This window comes from Sus scrofa, chromosome 1, assembly GCF_000003025.6.
Source record: "Sus scrofa isolate TJ Tabasco breed Duroc chromosome 1, Sscrofa11.1, whole genome shotgun sequence".
Classification (NCBI taxonomy): domain Eukaryota; kingdom Metazoa; phylum Chordata; class Mammalia; order Artiodactyla; family Suidae; genus Sus; species Sus scrofa.
Window position 1 is genome coordinate 236,191,036 of NC_010443.5, and position 18,563 is coordinate 236,209,598.

Here is an 18,563-nt window from a genome sequence, read left to right on the forward strand (position 1 = left end):
GGTTGCCAAGGGCGAGGCAGAGGGGGAGGGAGTGGGATGGATTGGGAATTTGGGGTTAATAGTTGCAAGCTATTGCCTTTGGAATGGATAAGCAATGAGATCCTGCTGTATAGTGTGGGGTACTATATCTAGTCACTTATGATGGAGCATGATAATATGAGAAAAAAGAATGTATACGTGTGTGTGTGACTGGGTCACCTTGCTGTGCAGTAGAAAACCGACAGAAACTACCATAAGTCAGCTATAATGGAAAAATGAAAATCATTATAAAATAAAAAATAAAATAAAAAAAGATAATCTAGTTTAAAAGTGGGCCAAGTGAAATTTCCTTCTGGCGTAGTGGGTTAAGGATCTGGCATTGACACTGCAGTGGCTCAGGGTTGCTGCTATGGTGTGGGTTTGATCCCTGGCCCAGGAACTTGCATATGCCTTGGGCACAGCCAAAACAAATATAAAAATAAAAATGGGTGAAGAATCTGAGTAGTCATTTCTCTAAAGAAGATATATAAATGTTCAATAAAGCACATAAAAAGATACTCAGCATCATCAGGTTATTAGGGAAATGCAAATCCACAATGAGATATTACTTCATAACCACTACGATGGTTAAAAGAAAGAACAACAATAAATGTTGGCAAAGATGTAGAGAAATTGGAATTCTCATACATCGTCAGTGAGAATGTAAAATAATGCAACTGCTGTCAAAATTTGTTTGGCTGTTTCCCTAAGTGTTAAAACTAGGAGCGACCATATGACCCAGGAGTTCTGCCTTATGTATATAGCCAAGTGAAATGAAAACATCCACACAAAAACTTGTACATGAATGTTCATAACTCAGGGTGGCCTAACACTTGCTAACAACTCAGTGAATTCTTGTTGGATCAGTGAAGAATTGAAAAAGCTATAGGAATGTTTCATACAGCACAGAAAGATCTACTGATAATACATACTTTTAAGACTTTTCATAACAAGGTAATGGGATATTTTTAACACCTATATATATTTTTTTTTTTTTTTTTTTTTTTTTTTTTTTTTTTTTTTTGTCTTTTTGCTATTTCTTGGGCCGCTCCCGCGGCATATGGAGGTTCCCAGGCTAGGGGTCGAATCGGAGCTGTAGCCGCCAGCCTACGCCAGAGCCACAGCAACCGCGATCCAAGCCGCGTCTGCAACCTACACCACAGCTCACGGCAACGCCGGATCGTTAACCCACTGAGCAAGGGCAGGGACCGAACCCGCAACCTCATGGTTCCCAGTCGGATTCGTTATCCACTGCGCCACGACGGGAACTCCAACACCTATATATTTTGATGTAATAATTTTGCCATGTATTGTGGTTATCAGGCTGACTCCACTAAATTACAAGTCCCTAGAAATCAGGACTCTGCCTTTCTCATCTTTTAAACTCCCCATAGCATTTAGCACACTGATTGCTGTGAAATAAATGCTCAGTAATGATTTATTAATTCAGATTTAGTCAAGCAAGTTTAAGAAAGGCTGCCTTGGATAAAAACCTCAGATATCTTCAAATAAGTTGCTGTAATTAACTTGTGAAGGAGGACTGGCTTTGTGTGTTTGGCAGTAACTTTAGTGCAGGCCATCCTGTTGTCTGTGAAAACATAGTCTAGGATTACTAGAAGCATTAATGGTGTAGAATTACTCATAAGTTACCTGTCCTCTTGCCTCCAGAAAATTTGAACACTTTATGGTTTCCATTTTTATTCTATTTCTTGATTCTTTGAATAAAGAGACAAAATCTTGTTTGTTGACAGACATCCTCAGTGATAAAGTGTGAAGATCTAGTGGTCTTCACTAGCAACCAGCATCCTAGGCTGATCTGCAGAGTGGCATCCTTCTCATCATTTCTCTCCTCTTTTTCAGAACAAGAGAGATATCTGCAAGCTAATAACAGAGAATTTAACAATCTATTTGGCTATCCGGTGAGTATTAGGTCTCTAGCTATTTCAGAAGGAGGCCAACATTCTCTAATGATCTCTCTTGTCAGTGAGGCAGGAAATTCTTTGTAGCTACAGATCCTGCAACCTAGGTTCTACTTTCTTTCAAGTTCCTATACAATGAAGCCCGGAGCATTGAGGGCACAGAAACCAATATCCAGTGAGCCAGGCTCAGGGGAGAATGTATCTCAAATTTGGGGTTTTATATATAGCTCCTAGAAAAGAAACACTGTAGCTTGCAGAAATGAAAGCAGAATTCCACAGTTTTTTCTCACTTAGGCATCTCTCTATGACAATGCATGTAGAGCTTCCTAATTCATTTAATAGCAACATAGTTTCTCATTGTATCAATATACCTTAATTTATTTAACCAATCTCTCAGTGATAAACATTTTAATGGTCTCAATTTATATCCAGGTTCTCCCTCCCAAAAAAAAAAAAAAAGAAAGAAAATGAAAAAATGTCTCCAGTGTTTTGCTTTTATAAATGGTCCTGAATAAGCACCATTATACCACATATACTTTGGCACATTTGTGTGAATATATCCTATGAGAGTTTCCTAGGAGTGAATTGGCTGGGTCAGAAGGAAAACACATTAAAATTTTTTATACATATTGCCAGATTGCCCTCTAAAAAGATTATATCCTTTTATATTTCTGCCTATAGTGAAGACTACTCACTTCTCCATATTCCTGCCAAACTTGGTATTATCAATCTTTTTCATCTTTGCCAGGCTCTTAGATGAAAAATGACATTTTGTTGTCTATCTTTCCTTAATTTTAAGTGGGATCAGTAATCTTTTCATGTTAATTAGCCTTTTTAATTTCTTTTTATGAAAACTACTGTTAATGATCTTTTGGATTATTCATTTTTCACTTAAGTATAAAGTGAGAATAAACAATTCATAAAATACATATGTTTTTAAAAAGGTCATGCTCCAACACCCCACCTTTGCCTACATCTCCACTCCCTATAGGCAATCACTTTTATTAGTTTCTTATATTTTCATCAGTGCTTCTTTGTGCAAAGTATTTGTAAAGCAAATACAAATATATATTCTCATTTTCCCACTTTCTTACACTATTCTGAATCTTAACACTATGTCCTGGAGGTATTTTCATGATCATAATTTCATAACATCTTTTTCCTTCTTTTTTCAACCACATAACATTTCCTGGGCAGATTTAGCATAGTTTATAACTAGTTCCTTATAAATTGACATTTGAGTTGTTTCCAATCTTTTACAATTGTTAGCAATTTTTTAATATTTGTTACTTTGTGCACATGTAGTGCTATGAGTATATAATAATATTCATAGACATGCACATTTGTAGTCTCTGCAGGATATTGGTTTATGATTTCTGAGTTACAGAGGTTCTGGATAATAACAGTATTTTGGATATGGCCATGGGATCAGGTTTCCCCTCTCTACCTTCTAAATCTGCCTAAGAAGCACTATGGTACAGTAAAACTAGGTTTTGACATCAAACAGATATGAGTTTGAACACAGCTCTTTACTAACCTTGCATCCTTAGGCATATTATTTAACTTCTCTGATGTTCAGTTCCCTCATCTACAAAAAGGGCATAATAGTGTTCACCATATATGTGGTTATTAGAATTAAATATGATTGTGAAAATGTTAGTTCTCTTTACCAAGAAACTATTACCCTGTGACAGGAGGGTACGAGTTTCATTCATCTCTGTATCTACTGATCCCAGCATAATATTTGGCACATACTTGGCATTCAGGTAAACATATGCTGAATAGTTAATGAATAAATAAACAGATTTGATGGATTCATGCATACTTAAAAACCATTTCACTTCCCTGGCCCTACCTGTTGCTTATTTTCATCCCATTTCTCTAATTTTTTCCATTCCTACTCCTTTTCTTCACCCAACCCCCAAACTCCTGATACTTATTATATCCTTGGCCTTCTGTTCTCCTCTATTCCCCCATTTAGCCATCAGTCAGCTCTCACTACCCAAATAAATAAATAGCCCACACCAAAATACATCTATTCAATCATGCTTAAATTGTATCACGTCTGCCAAAAGAACTACACAGTGAGGAATTTCATAGTTAAGCTGATATTCTACATTTTTGAGATATTTCTTCTGGTTTGACATATAAGAGTAGAACAAAACACTCTAGCTGCCAAGTTAGTAAAGAGGTACTGATATGTCTATCTTGAGGCAGAATCAGCATGGCTTTTGCCTTTGTTTCCTAAGCAAATGCTACCCAAGTGAGTAGAAACCTGAAATATATCAATAAACTATAAAATCAAATAGAAAATCAATAGGGAAAGCCAGCCACTTCAGTAAGGCAAAAGATCAAAAACGTCTTTAGATCCAAATATCAGAGTCATCTGAACTTAGACCCAAGAAATTCAGAGTATCAAAGAAAACTGTTTGTATTTTTGATTAACGTACTCTTGGGGCTAGAAGGGCCTATAGAGGTCATTTAGTTAGGACTCCATTCAAGACAGACCCATGAGCTCTCCAGGGTGGATTTTGTTTAATTCTTTTTCAGCCAGCATAGAGCTGTAAACAGAGCAAACCTTGAGAAATAAGTGTTTGACTGATTATTAAGTGGATAATCATGAAGCAACACCAAGGAAATCTTAGGTTTAGCTTGAATCTCTAAACTCCTAGGTGCGAAGCTGTTTGACCAGCTTCTCTTCCCTAGAGAAATAGATCTGGACTGGGTAGCCTATCTAACCTTCCTAGGCAATTTTTAGCCTTAGTGTTTTTTCTCCAAGAGAAAGATTCAGATGTCTTCTCAAGGTAGGGCTCCATAAGACTCTTTTTTTAAAAATTGAAGTATAGTTGATTTACAACATTGTGCCAGTTTCTGCTAAACAGCAAAGTGACTCAGTTATACATGTATATCCCAGAAGATTGGGTACAGTTCCCTGTGTTATATAGTAGGACTGTGTTTGTCCATTCTTAATGTAATAGTTTGCATCTACTCCATTTTTGAGCAGTATCTGTACTCCAGAATTATAGGTTGGTTTATTCTTTTGTTTGGCCTTGTAGGTGGAGGTGGTGGGGGAGAAGTCTTGTCCTTTGGGAATTACCTGCTCTCATTCTTCTGCTTTTCTTGAACTCTTAGATTCAAACTCTTACATCTTAGGTCAAATGACTGAAAACCCAAAAATAGAAAGTAACATGGTCCTGTCAGCATCTTTAGATGAGGATTGAAATGGTAGCAAGTTCTCATTTTCATTCAGCAAAATAATAGCTTAGATGTAGTCCAACACTATTTAGATTCTCTCAGGACAATTAAGTGGCAAGTGATTCTCCAATGTTGACAGCAACCAGCGTGGGAACCTTCAGTGGCCTACAACTGAAAGACCATAATTTACTTTTGGCATCTAAGATCCTTCAGCATTGAAAGCAGCATGTAAAGACACACCAAACTGAGTTTGCCAGGCTAAGAAAAGCTTCAGCTCTGAAGTAGAGCTAACACAAATGGCAAACTTGCCTGCTGTTTAGGGCTGAGAAGGACCTTGGATCAGAGGGTAAGAGGGAACTGAAAGATTCTGATTCTAAGGAAGGAAAACATTTGGATGGCTGCACAGGTGAACTGGGGCTCAGGGGACAGCACAATTTCAACTCTGTAAGAAAATGTGTGGTCTTGGACAAAGAAATTAGCCTCAGTGCCTCTATTTCTTCATCCTCAAAAGATGAACATATATTACTCCCTTTGTACAGTCGTTGTGAAAATTAAATGAGTTGCTCCATATAAAATACTTAGAACAGTGCCTTACACCTAGTAAATATTCAAGAAGTATAAGTTTTGGGAGTTCCCATTGTAGCTCAGTGGGTTACGTACCTCACTGGTATCCATGAGGATTCAGGTTCAATCCCTGGCCTTGCTCAGTGGGTTAAGGATCCGGCCTTGCTGTGAGCTGTGGTGGAGGTCACAGATGTGGCTCGGATCCCACGTTGCTGTGGCTGTGGCCGTGGCCAGTAGCTGCAGTTCTGATTCAACCCCTAGCCTGGGAACTTCCATATGCCGTGGGGGAAACCCTACAAAAAGAAAAAAAGTGAATGTTTTTATTGTTGTTGGTTTTATTATCATTATTATCCATGTCATCAATAAACAAGGAATTCTATTCAGGGCATAAATATATTCTGCCCCTCCTTAAAATGTCCCGTATAGATCAGCCTTGCCATCTCTGCATACTCTAGGCCTCTCTCGGTCTCAAAGAAAAGGAGCTTAGGAGACAAACACTTTTTACCTCCTTCCCCCACTGTGTTGGGAAGCTGTGGCTTTTTCCTATTTTATGAAATGGTCTTAGTCTTTTTTGTTAAGACTGGGAGATGGGGTCTTTTGTTCTTCTAATTGTGCTTGTGTTCTTTTACTCACAGAACAATAGCATCAAGACCTCAAAATATAATGCCTTTAACTTCCTGCCTATGAACCTGTTTGAACAGTTCCAGAGACTTGCAAATGCATATTTCCTCTTTTTGCTTTTCCTACAGGTATTACCTTTTAGGGCCTTTTCCACAGAGCATTTTATCTGCCTCTCTGGGGTCAGGTTATTGTAATCAATCCTTCTCCTTAAAACTGAAAGGTGTCTTCTCTCTTTCGCTAATAGGCAAGTGCATGGCTGGGGGCTCAGACCAGTCCCCTAGAGTGGCTGTGGTCAGTATTAGCCAGGGTGAAACAAGCCTCTACAAGAGGAAGGAGACACGCTCCCAAGGAAAGGGTGCTCTCTCATCATGGCTGCATGGCCACAGTTCAGCTTAACCATAAAAGGCCACAGACTTGACTCTTCACCCCAATCTCAGCTGTAACCCGATTCCTCCTCCTTGTCCCAGCCTCCCTGACAGAAAGTTAACACACAGGAATGCTGAGGGAGAATAGTTTAGAACATAAGCACAGGGCAGGGTAAACACAAGTTGGGAGGAAGAAACAGATCATCTCATTTCCCCTTGTGCTGAAGAGATGTGAGAGGGTACATCGTTTTCCCATGTCCACTCATGCCTTCCTGCCCCCAGCCCCTTCATTATCAAAGGAGAAATGGCTCTTTGCCATTGAGTCAAAGATAGTAGAGTTCAGGACATATGCATGGCAATTTATCATCTCTTCTCTCATCCCTTCTTAGGAGATGTTTAGTTATATTTGGGTGGTTATTTGGAGGCTACCCATAATAAGTTCAACTATTTGAACTTATTATGGATCTAGGGAGGTGAAAATGGTGGTGGGGTGGAGGTGGGAGGGAAATGTGTTGTCCTTTAAGCTTTCTGACCCATGTTTCTCTCCTCTTCTCTCTCCTAGTTGATTCCCCAGATCGCCTCCTTAGCCTGGTACACGACTGTGATGCCCTTGATGGTGGTGCTGTCCATAACAGCAGTGAAAGATGCCATCGATGACTTGGTGATGTGGCTTCCTGGGCCTCTAGTCCCTCACTGTCCCTTTTTAATATTCCTCTTTCCTCTTCCTTCTGTCTCCCACCACTTTCTCTTGTTCTTTTCTTTCTTCTCCCCTTTGCCACTTTTTCTTTCTCCTCTCCAACTTTTCTTGTTTCCCTTTCCAACTTTAAGTTCTATCAAGTACACACAACTAGGAACCCTCTGGTTTTAGAAAACACCATGACATAACAGAGGCTGACTCCTTTCCTGGCCTTGGAGGGAGATACTGGCTCCCAGTGAATGCTGCATGGCTTCCTCTTTGCTATTTACAGCAAGTCCAGCATGGATGGGTGAGGGTGAGGATCCAGTATTATGCCTAGTAGTGCTGTTGACCTGCTTGAAACTTCTCTGAGAGAGTCTTTCTGATTTTTCCAGGATAGATTTTTACACTAAAGTTTGAAAGCAGGATGTTTGTCTCTCCAGCATTTTAACTCTCTCTTTAAACCCACAATTAGCACATATAGTGGTTTAAACTTCAGTCACACTTCAGGTGTGCAAAAATATAATTTTAATTTTCTGGTACTAAACCCAGTGTAGCTCATAACCACCACCTTACCATCTCAACCCTTTTTGATGAGAGCTGAAAACTAAACTTGCCAGTTCAGAATAACCCCTCCCACTATTTCTGGTTTAGAACTCAACCTCTTTAGGATAAATATTCCGACAAATTCAGGATTCTTTCTGCCCTCTTCCCAGTCCTGCCCTTTCCCTAGGGAGTAATCTCAATTAGAAAGAGGGGATTCATGTGCATCTTAGCATAAAGATATACCCTTATTTGTTGCCTTCTTCTTTGAACTTTGAATAGAAAACCTCTGTTCCGCTTTCTTCATTGCATCCACAGTAGAAGCTTGTTATTATTGACTATGCTTGGGGATAGGGGTAGCCAAATGCTTGTGAATACTTAATTTCCCTGCACCTACCACAGTGTATGAGGGTCTAGTCTTTTCCAACATTTTCTGCTCTCTCCTCTGGCTTTTATTTTTTTGAGGGGGGAGGCCCACCACCTGCCACATGTGGAAATTCCCAGACCAGGGATCAAACCTGCACCATAACAGTGACCCAAGTCGCTACAGTGATGACGCCAGAGCCTTAACCCACTGCGCCACAAGAGAACTCCTCCTCTGTGGCTTTTGATGTAAGTTGTTCTAATTACCCCAGGCTTTAGCTCTTGATATTAAAACCAAGATTTTGTCTCTTTCTCTTCCCTTGGTTCTTTTGGTTCTTTTTCTGACCTCCTTCCCCAGCTTCTTGAAGACTTCATGGTGTGGTTTTAATGGTGGAAGGGCTTGAAGGGGGATAGGGGAATGCTTGAGGAAGAGGGGAGAATTAGAAGGAAAACTCCACTGAGTAATACTTCAGAATATTAACCTGTATGCAGTTTGCTCTATGTCTGTTTCCTGAACATTTTCTTGTGTAATTTTAGAAAAGGCACCACAATGACAATCAAGTGAACAATCGTTCTGTTATGGTGCTGATGAATGGCAGGTAAGTTCTTCTAGGGAAGAAAGTTGAGGTAGGATGAGATGTGGTAGAGGATTGGGCTTGCTAAAGCTTAATGTACTGGGTGCTTGGAAAGGTAATTCAGAAGTGAAAAGAGCCTTGGGTTTGACATAAGAATTTGTTTCTAGATCTAGCTTACTCTGAACTTGCCATGTGACTTCATACCTCTCTGGGCCTCTTATTTCTTATCTATAAAGTAGAGACAATATTCTCTATCTTAGAAGATGCTTGTGAAAATGAAAGTGAAATAATATATATATTTTTTTCTTTTTTTGGCCACCCCCAGAGCACATGGAAGTTCCTGGGCTGGGAACCAAACCCAGGCCACCTCAGAGACAATGCCAAATCCCTAACCTTCTGCTCCACAGTTGGCATTCCAGTGAAATAATATATATTAAAGTAATTAGTAAATTATGACATGGTATTAATATGCAAGTGATTATTACTAGTACAATGGTCAGCGTAGAGACATCTGTCTTTAGCACATCAATGGATTCTACATGGCTTATTGACCATACTACTATAGCTTTTGGTTAGGGCATCTTTTTGTTAACAGTCTAAAGAAGGTATTGATTTTTTTTTTTTTTTTTTTTTTTTTGTCTTTTTGCTATTTCTTGGGCCGCTCCCGCGGCATGTGGAGGTTCCCAGGCTAGGGGTCGAATCAGAGCTGTTGCCACCCGCCTATGCCAGAGCCACAGCAATGCAGGATCCGAGCCGCGTCTGCAGCCTACACTGCAGCTCATGGCAATGCCGGATCGTTAACCCACTGAGCAAGGGCAGGGACTGAACCCGCAACCTCATGGTTCCTAGTCGGATTCGTTAACCACTGCGCCACGACGGGAACTCCAAGAAAGTATTGATGTTGACCTCATTGCTCTAGTGTTTGCTCATAGTTATCTAAAGTATTGAACTAATGTTTATGTTTGGTGGGGTTCTGAAAAATTTGAGCAATTTAGCTTTGTCAGGATCGGAGGGAGGCAGGTATAATTCCTATATAAGTCAAATTGTGGAGATTATCTTAGAGATACAAAACATTATGGGAATTAACAAAAATGAGCAGTCATAGTTGGCTAAAGGAATCAGGGAAAACATTCTGGAAGAGGTGATGTTTGTGGTAGGCCTTAAGGGTTGGGGAAGAATTCAGCAAATAGAGATTTTATGAAAGGAAAAATAACCAGGGTGTATGCAGAAGCATGACTGCAAAGGAGTACACATCTGAAGGAATTATTGGAGTTCCCATTGTGGTGCAATGGGATTGACCACATCTCCACAGCACCAGGGCACAGGTTCAGTCCCTAGCCTGGCATAGTGGGTTAAAAGAGCCAGCATTTCTACAGCTGCACCATAAGTCACAGCTGCAACTCAGACCTGATCCCTGCCCTGGGAACTCCTTATGCTGTGGGGTAACTAAAAAAGAAGAAGAAAAAAAGAAAAATTGGAGTCCAGTCTTTTTTTATACTGACCTTACAGAATACCCAGTAGCTATGGTATATTTTTAAATATATATTTTTAATTGACATATAATGTTCAACATTATGTAAGTTACAGGTGTACAGTATACCTGTATTCACAATTTTAAAGGTTATACTCCATTTATAGTTATTCTAAAGTATTATTTATTTTCCCTGTTATGCAATATATCCCTGTATCTTATTTTATACATAATAGCTTGTATCTCTTAATTCCCTATGCCTGTATTGCCCTTCTCCTCTTCACTCTCTCCACTGGTAACCACTAATTTGTTGTCTATGTATGAGTCTTTTTCTTTTTTGTTATATTCACTAGTTTGTTGTATTTCTTAGAGTCCATATTTAGGTAAGATTATACAGTGTTTGTCTTTGACTTTTTCACTTAGCATAATACTCTCCAAATCTACGTTTTTGCAAATGGCAAAATTTAATTCTTTTTTATAACTGAGTAGTATTCCGTTGTGTATATACCAATAGTTTTAATCATGTAATTCTATTATGTGAAGTTCTTGGGCATCTAACTCTGTTACTTATTGTGGCAGCTGATTCTTACTCATGGTGGATTATTTCCTCAGGTGTTTTGGTCTGTTGAAGCCTCTCGTAAGGTACCACCAAAAAAAGTCAGTTGTGATAAAAGAAAATTTAAAAAGGAAAGGAAGTAGTAGAAATAGAAAAGATGAAACTGATTATATGAGGAATTCTTGAGGCCAAAGAGTTAGCAAATGAATTTAGTCAAATGAACTTCCCAAGTAGCTTGAGCACTTGGGTTTTGTAAGATTATTAGAGAAGAATTTGTCATAAAGTGGTGTTATTTTTATTTACTTATTTATTTTTGCTTTTTAGGGCTGCACCCATGGCATATGGAAGTTCCCAGGATAGGGGTCGAATTGGAGCTACAGCTGCTGGTCTACACCACAGCCACAGCAACACGGGATCTGAGCCACATCTTCGACCTACCCCACAGCTCACAGCAATGCGGAATCCCCGACCCACTTAGCAAGGCCAGGGATTGAACTTACATCCTCAGGGATACTAGTCAGATTCGTTTCCATTGCACCATAGTAGGAACTCCATTAAGTGGTTTTAGAGTAAGAGTTCACAAGCAGGGCCCTAATGGTTAGATTTTGTAATCAGTGAATGTCTGATTAATTTAGCACTTGAGTTGAGGCTGCTTGTTGAAACAGTCTCTATTCCAGGAAGTGGCTTTCTTTTTCTAGAGCACATGGGTTTGAGCAGAGCTGCTGTTAAACAAGTCTGTTTTTCAGGTAATGATTTCTGTTATTTTCATTTCTCAGTAATTCCAGCTTCAAGCCATCTTTAGTTAAAAGCCACATGTTTTAGCTATCAAGAGGAAAGAGCCACATCTTCTCTAAGAGTTCTCCAAGATATAGTATTAAATTAAAAATGCAGGACTTATTTACAAAACAGAAACAGACTCACAAATTTCAAAAACAAACTTGTGGTTACCAAAGGCGAAACATTGGGGGGCGGTAATTAGGAGTTTGGGATTAACATATGCACACTACTATATATAAAATAGATAACCAACAAGGACCTACTTTATAGCACAGGGAACTGTACTCAGTATTCTGTAATAACCTAAATAGGGAAAGAATCTGAAAAGGGATGGACATATGTATATATATAGCTGAATCACTTTACTATACACCTGAAACACACCATTGTAAATCAACTCTATACTTCAATAAGTTCTTTTAAAAAATAAGAAACAGGGAGTTCCCATCGTGGCTCAGTGGTTAACGTATCCAACTAGGAACCATGAGGTTGCGGGTTCGGTCCCTGGCCTTGCTCAGTGGGTTAAGAATCTGGCGTTGCTGTGAGCTGAGGTGTAGGTTGCAGACGCGGCTAGGATCCCGCGTTGCTGTAGCTCCGATTAGACCCCTAGCCTGGGAACCTCCATATGCCGCGGGATCGGCCCAAGAAATAGCAACAACAACAACAACAACAACAAAGACAAAAGACCAAAAAAAAAAAAAAAAGAATCTGGCGTTGCCATGAGGTGTGGTGTAGGTTGCAGATGTGGCTCGGATTCTGCGTTGTTGTGGCTCTGGCGTACCGGCGGATACAGCTCCGATTCAACCCGTAGCCTGGGAACCTCCATATGCCGCAGGAGCGGCCCTATGAAAGGCAAAAAGACAAAAAAAAAAAAAAAAAAAAAAAAAAAAAGAAAGAAAAAGAAAAAAAGAAAAGGCAATAAATAAATAAATAATGTAAACAAAAAAATGCAAAATCCATAAAATGGCATTTACAGGCCTTCTCCAATTGGCCCCATGATTTGATTCTCATCTCCTATTACACTTGGCACTTGGCAGGAACTCTACTCCAGCAGATACACTTGACCAAGAAAATGTCAGTTCCCTTACCATGACCATATCAAAAAAACCCTCTTTAATTAATAAAGAACCATAAGCTAAGTGAAGGTATTACTATTTACATGAGACTTTTTGCTTATACTGAATTATTCTATTATAATGAAATAACATTTTTAAATACCTTAAGTGAACTATTAAGGAAATTTTCAGAGATTTTCTTAGTGACTCAACAAAGGAGAATTTGATGAAATTAGTCCTTAAAATCAATATTCTGAACACTTGTTATTTTCTTTAATTAAGTAGCAATCCATCATTATCACAATTTTACCTTCATATTTAGGTACACTTTTTTATTATTAAAGTGTAGTTGATTTCACTATGCCAATTTCTGCTCTAAGGCAAAGTGACACAGATATATACATCGATTCCCTTTCTTATATTATCTTCCATCATGGTCTAGCTCAAGAGACTGGGTATAGTTCTGTTTGCTATACAGTAGGACCTCATTGCTTATCCGTTATAAATGTAACCCCAAACTCCAAGTCCATCTTACTCCCTCCTCCCTCCCCCTTGGCAACCACAAGTCTGTTCTCTATGTCTGTGAGTCTATGTCTGTTTTATGGATAGGTTCATTTGTGTCACATTTTAGATTCTACATATAAGTGATATCATATAGTGTTTGTCTTTCTTATTTCACTTAGTATGATAATCTCTAGTTGCAACCATGTTGCTGAAAATGTCATTATTTCATTCTTTTTATGACTGAGTTATATTCCATTGTATATATCACCACATGTTCTTAATCCATTCCTCTGTCGATAGATATTTAGGTTGTTTCCATGTCTTGGCTATTGTGAATAGTGCTGCTATGAACATAGGGGGACATGTTATCTTTTTCAATGGAAGTTTTGTCTGGATATATACCCAGGAGTGGGATTGCTGGATCATATGGCAGTTCTATATTGAGTTTTCTGAAGAACCTCCAATACCGTTTTCCATAGCGGTTGTACCAATTTACATTCCCACCAACAGTGTGGGAATGTTCCCTTTTCTCCACACCTTCTTCAACATTTGTTTGTTGACTTGTTAATGATGGCCATTCTGACCGTCATGAGGTGTACTCGTTGTACTTTTGTATTTATCTAATAATCAGTAATGTTGAGCATTTTTTCATGTGCCTGCTGGCCATCCATATATTTTCTTTGGAGAAATGTCTATTTAGGTCTTTTGTCCATTTTTCTTTTTCTTTTCTTTTCTTTTCTTTTTTTTTTTAGGGCCACACCTGAGATTCCCAGGTTAGGGGTCTAAAGTGCTATAGCTGCTGGTCTACACCACAGCTCAGGGCAACGCCGGATCCTTAACCTGCTGAGTGAGGCCAGGGATTGAACCTGCGATTTCATGGATCCTAGTCAGATTTGTTTCTGCTGAGCCACTACAGGAACTTCATTCTGCCCATTTCTGGGTTGTTTGTTGTTGTTGAGTTGTATGAGTTGTTTGTGTATTTTGGAGATTAAGCCCTTGTGAGTTACATGGTTTGCAACTATTTTCTCCCATTTTCTAGGTTGTCTTTATTTTTTATGGTTTTCTTTGCTCTGCAAAGTGTGGTGAGTTTGATTAGGTCCCATTTGTTTATTTTTGTTTTTATTTCTATTGCCTTGGAAGACTGACCTAAGGAAACATTTTTACAGTTGATGTCAAAGAATGATTTGCATGTGTTCTCTTCTAGGAGTTTTAAGGTGTCATGTCTTATGTTTAAGTCTTTAGAAGCTGATACTCTTCACCTGCCAACAGCAGGTCATATGCTTTAAGCTGTTCTCCAGCAATAATAAATTTGTCTTAAGCTTTCTAAAAAAAAAATGTCAAGTGCAGAAAATTATGTATCTAGTATGTAACTTTTAAATGTATATTTTGTGTGTGATTATTTGAGTTGATATTTTCTTGAAAGAAATGCAAAAAATTACTCACAGCAGCTACCTTGGGGAAACAAAACTAAAATCTAGGGAGAGAGGAGATTTTACTTTTTTCTTTTACATACTTCTTTGTTATTTGAACTGCTTTTTACCACATGCATATATATTGCCTTTACTTAAAGAATAATTATGTGCATGCATGTCTAAATATAACTTTATAGAATTTTGGAAAACTCTTATAGTCTTAAGTCAAGAGAAATTGACACTACTTTTGGTTGGCTCAAGGATGTGTCATGAAACAGTTTAGACTCTGAGTCCATCTAAGCTTTTTTTTTTTTTCCTGTCTTAATTGTCTAAACAGGGCTGTGGGGAAAGTCTCAGATCAGGCATGCTGGCATTCAAAGCTCACTTTCTTACAGAATAGTGAAAACTCACTTTCTTACAGGATGGTGACAGAGAAATGGATGGATATCCAAGTGGGAGATATAATAAAACTGGAAAATAACCAGGCTGTCACGGTGAGTACCTCTTTGGGCTGTGGCTTTTTCTCTTTCGGCTTGAGTAGGAACTCTTTTAACACTTCAGTGACTGCTTTTTCTGGTGACCTTCACCTGCCTCATTTTGCATCCAGAGATCAATAGCTACAATGGGAAGAAGTTTGTTCTTGTCCACTCCTCACCATAGCTACAGGTAAAGTATGACTAGCTTTAGGAGAAGGGACATGTGGTAGCAGTGATGGATCCTGTACAAAGAAAGTAAACCAGGGGCTCCCATTGTGGCTCAGTGGAAACCAATCCGACTAGTATTCATGAGGACTTGGGTTTGATCCCTGGCCTCACTTAGTGGGTTAAGGAGCCAGCTTTGCTGTGAGCTTCAGTGTAGGTCGCAGATATGGCTTGAATCTGGTGTTTCTGTGGATCCTGTGATGCTGTGGCCATGGAGTAGCCTGGCAGCTACAGCTCTGATTTGATTCCTAACCTGGGAAATTCCATATGCCGTAAAAAGAAAAAAAAAAAAAGAAAGAAGGAAAAGAAAGTAAACCAAATGTCTGTAAAATTCTTAGAATAAACACCTTTTCCTGAGGTAACTACTTTTGTCACACTAATATTAAAAGTTTGCCTTCTTGCTTTCCTTATCCTCTCTGACTTTTCTGACCACAGGCTGATATACTATTACTGTCTAGCAGTGAGCCCTACAGTCTGACATATATAGAAACAGCAGAACTGGATGGGTGAGTGTTCCCTCCTGATAGTCCATTAAGACAGTTGAGCCAGCTTAAAGTGATTTCTCAGTGAGGGAGAGCACAATGCTGAGACTCAAGTGCTGAAAGAGGCTAGAAATATCCAGACAAGATAGGAGGCCAGACCCTTGGGATCTCAAGTCTAAGGCTGAGCTCTTGACAGCAATAGTTGAGCATCCACTGGGTGCAGAAACTGGGCAGATAAATTCCATATTTTCCATCTCTAAACTGTAAACACTTTGACTATATTCAGTAATGCTGAGTGGTAGGAAAGATGTTAAATGGAACTGTAAAATTTCAGAATAGAGTTGCAAAGTTTCTGGTGGCGGTTGGGGGTGATGAGATGAAAGTAATTACTGATAAAACACCATGTTCTAGAAAGATCTTAGGGTAGAAATTCATTAATGTTCAAAAACTGAGATCTTAGGATAGAGACTATCTTCAGAGAGCTTGTCCTGTAGAGTTTAGTATCGGTCTGCATCCTTACAATGATTCTTCTCAGTGTCCACAAACTTTTTGAAATGTGGCTTCTTTTTAACTTCTGTCCCTATGCATTCCTATAGGAGCAAATGGTTAATGGGGATCCCTTCATGAGTTCTGTAAATATGGATGAGGTGGGGAGTATGCTTTACTTGGAGGTATATGCAGGTTCTTACCAAGACATGCTCCTCATTCTTGAAGGGACCAGGTACCACTCCCAGGTTGTTTTGTGTAATGCTTTTTTTAGCTTTTCTAGAGCATATGACCAGCAAGATCTCATAGGTAGGTTAAAGTAGTTGTGATATACAGAGAGTGAGAGCAGGAAACGAGGGGAGCAAGAGGGCTAATAGTCAGGTTCCTTGTAGAACCGTCCCACCTCAGTACTATCCTTGAGAGAGGATAACAGTGGGAGCGACTCTTAGAGTTCAATCCCAGGCTGTCTTGGCAACAACTCTTTTCTAAAGTAGGAGAAATTGGACCTGTGCTGCTATTGCATATGTGTCCTGTACTCTGGTGACCATGCATCCTTTACCCTAGTGAAACCAACCTGAAAGTGAAGCAGGCCATCTCAGTTACCAGTGAAATGGAAGATAACCTGAAGCTGCTGTCTGCTTTTGATGGTGAGCTAGGAAATAAATTTGCCAACCCAATTTTTTATCAGTAAAGGTCTGGTTGAATAAAATATGGTACATCCATACAGTGAATGCTATATAACTTACTAAAAACAATATGCAAGTTTATATTTATTTGCATAGGATATTAATAAGTGAAATATTAACATATAACATTAATAAATAAAGATTACAATATACTATGCATAGTATATATCACACAGATTTTTTTGGAAACAGATATATTTATGAATACACGTATAGAAAAAATTTGGGGAGTTCCCGTCGTGGCGCAGTGGTTAACGAATCCGACTAGGAACCATGAGGTCGCGGGTTCGGTCCCTGCCCTTGCTCAGTGGGTTAACGATCCGGCGTTGCCGTGAGCTGTGGTGTAGATTGCAGACGCGGCTCGGATCCCGCGTTGCTGTGGCTCTGGTGTAGGCCGGTGGCTACGGCTCCGATTCGACCCCTAGCCTGGGAACTTCCATATGCCGCAGGAGCGGCCCAAGAAATAGCAACAACAACAACAACAACAACAACAACAACAAAAAATTTGGAAGGCTATACTATAAAAGTTTTAATAGCACTTATGTCTAGGCAATGGGTGAATTTTATTTTCTCCCTTCTTTTAATGTTGTATATATCTTTATAAAATTCACATTTTACTTTATTAATCATGAAAAAGTCCAATTAATTCCATTTTGAAAAAAAACTAGGTTTGCTTTAAGTAGTTTTAAAATTTCTCTAGATTCAGCTTATTTGATCTGAAAGTGCTGATAGTGATAAGTTATCATGTAGGTTGTTCTCTGTGTAGATGACCCATGTCACAGAATTACTCTTCTCTGATGCCCAGAAACCTCTGTCTGCCTTTCTAAATGGAGCTGATGAGAAATGGACAGTGGCTAAGAGAGAATAGGAAAAGGATGTGTATATATTTTTAAAGAGGGATGTTCTTTCCTTTTTCCTGTTAAGCCTCCTCTGTCCTGTTAGGAAAGAATTAAGATTACAGAGTCAGGACTCTTATTGCTTCTTTTTTTTTTTTTTTTTTTTTCCAGGAGAAGTGAGGTGTGAGTCTCCCAATAACAAGTTGGACAGATTCACAGGAGTACTGACTTATCGGGGGGAAGACTACATCCTGGACCATGACAGGCTGATTCTCCGAGGCTGTGTCATCAGGAATACAGATTGGTGCTATGGCTTGGTGATTTTTACTGGTACGTCTTCCTGGGGCCATAGACCTCCAGCCTGCCAAGTTCCATTTGTAGCCCTGTTGTGGGTACTTGGTTTTCAGGATATAGATATGGTGCTTAGATATATATATATCAGAATACTATGGCTTTGAGACAGGTAGAAAGGGAGGCAGGTAGATGGATAGATGGATGGATGATTTAAGAAATTTTTTTCCAAATAATGAGCTACCAGCCCTGCCTTTGTTAGAGGAAGACTTTGTATTCCAAGACCACAGAGCACTGGGGCACTTTGCTCTGCAGCAGAAATTGGCACAACATTGTGAGTCAAATATACTTTAATTTTTTTTTAATGGGGGAAAACAACAACAACAACAACAACAAACATGACCACAGAACATTCATGAGTCTTTCTAACCGTACCTGGACACGAGAGAAGGTACACACATAGAATT

General features: G+C 39.1%; 1 protein-coding gene across 1 annotated transcript in view; it reads left to right on the forward strand.

The window, feature by feature from the left end:
• Positions 1-18,563, forward strand: part of LOC100156421 (phospholipid-transporting ATPase FetA-like) — a 99,002-nt gene that overhangs the window by 32,688 nt on the left and 47,751 nt on the right. Inside the window, exons 4-11 of the mRNA XM_005660209.2 lie at positions 1,879-1,937; positions 6,332-6,445; positions 7,245-7,343; positions 8,802-8,863; positions 15,036-15,108; positions 15,751-15,821; positions 16,848-16,930; positions 17,977-18,135. Coding sequence (XP_005660266.1) covers positions 1,879-1,937; positions 6,332-6,445; positions 7,245-7,343; positions 8,802-8,863; positions 15,036-15,108; positions 15,751-15,821; positions 16,848-16,930; positions 17,977-18,135 — 720 coding nt within the window. The remainder of the gene's footprint in view (positions 1-1,878; positions 1,938-6,331; positions 6,446-7,244; positions 7,344-8,801; positions 8,864-15,035; positions 15,109-15,750; positions 15,822-16,847; positions 16,931-17,976; positions 18,136-18,563) is intronic.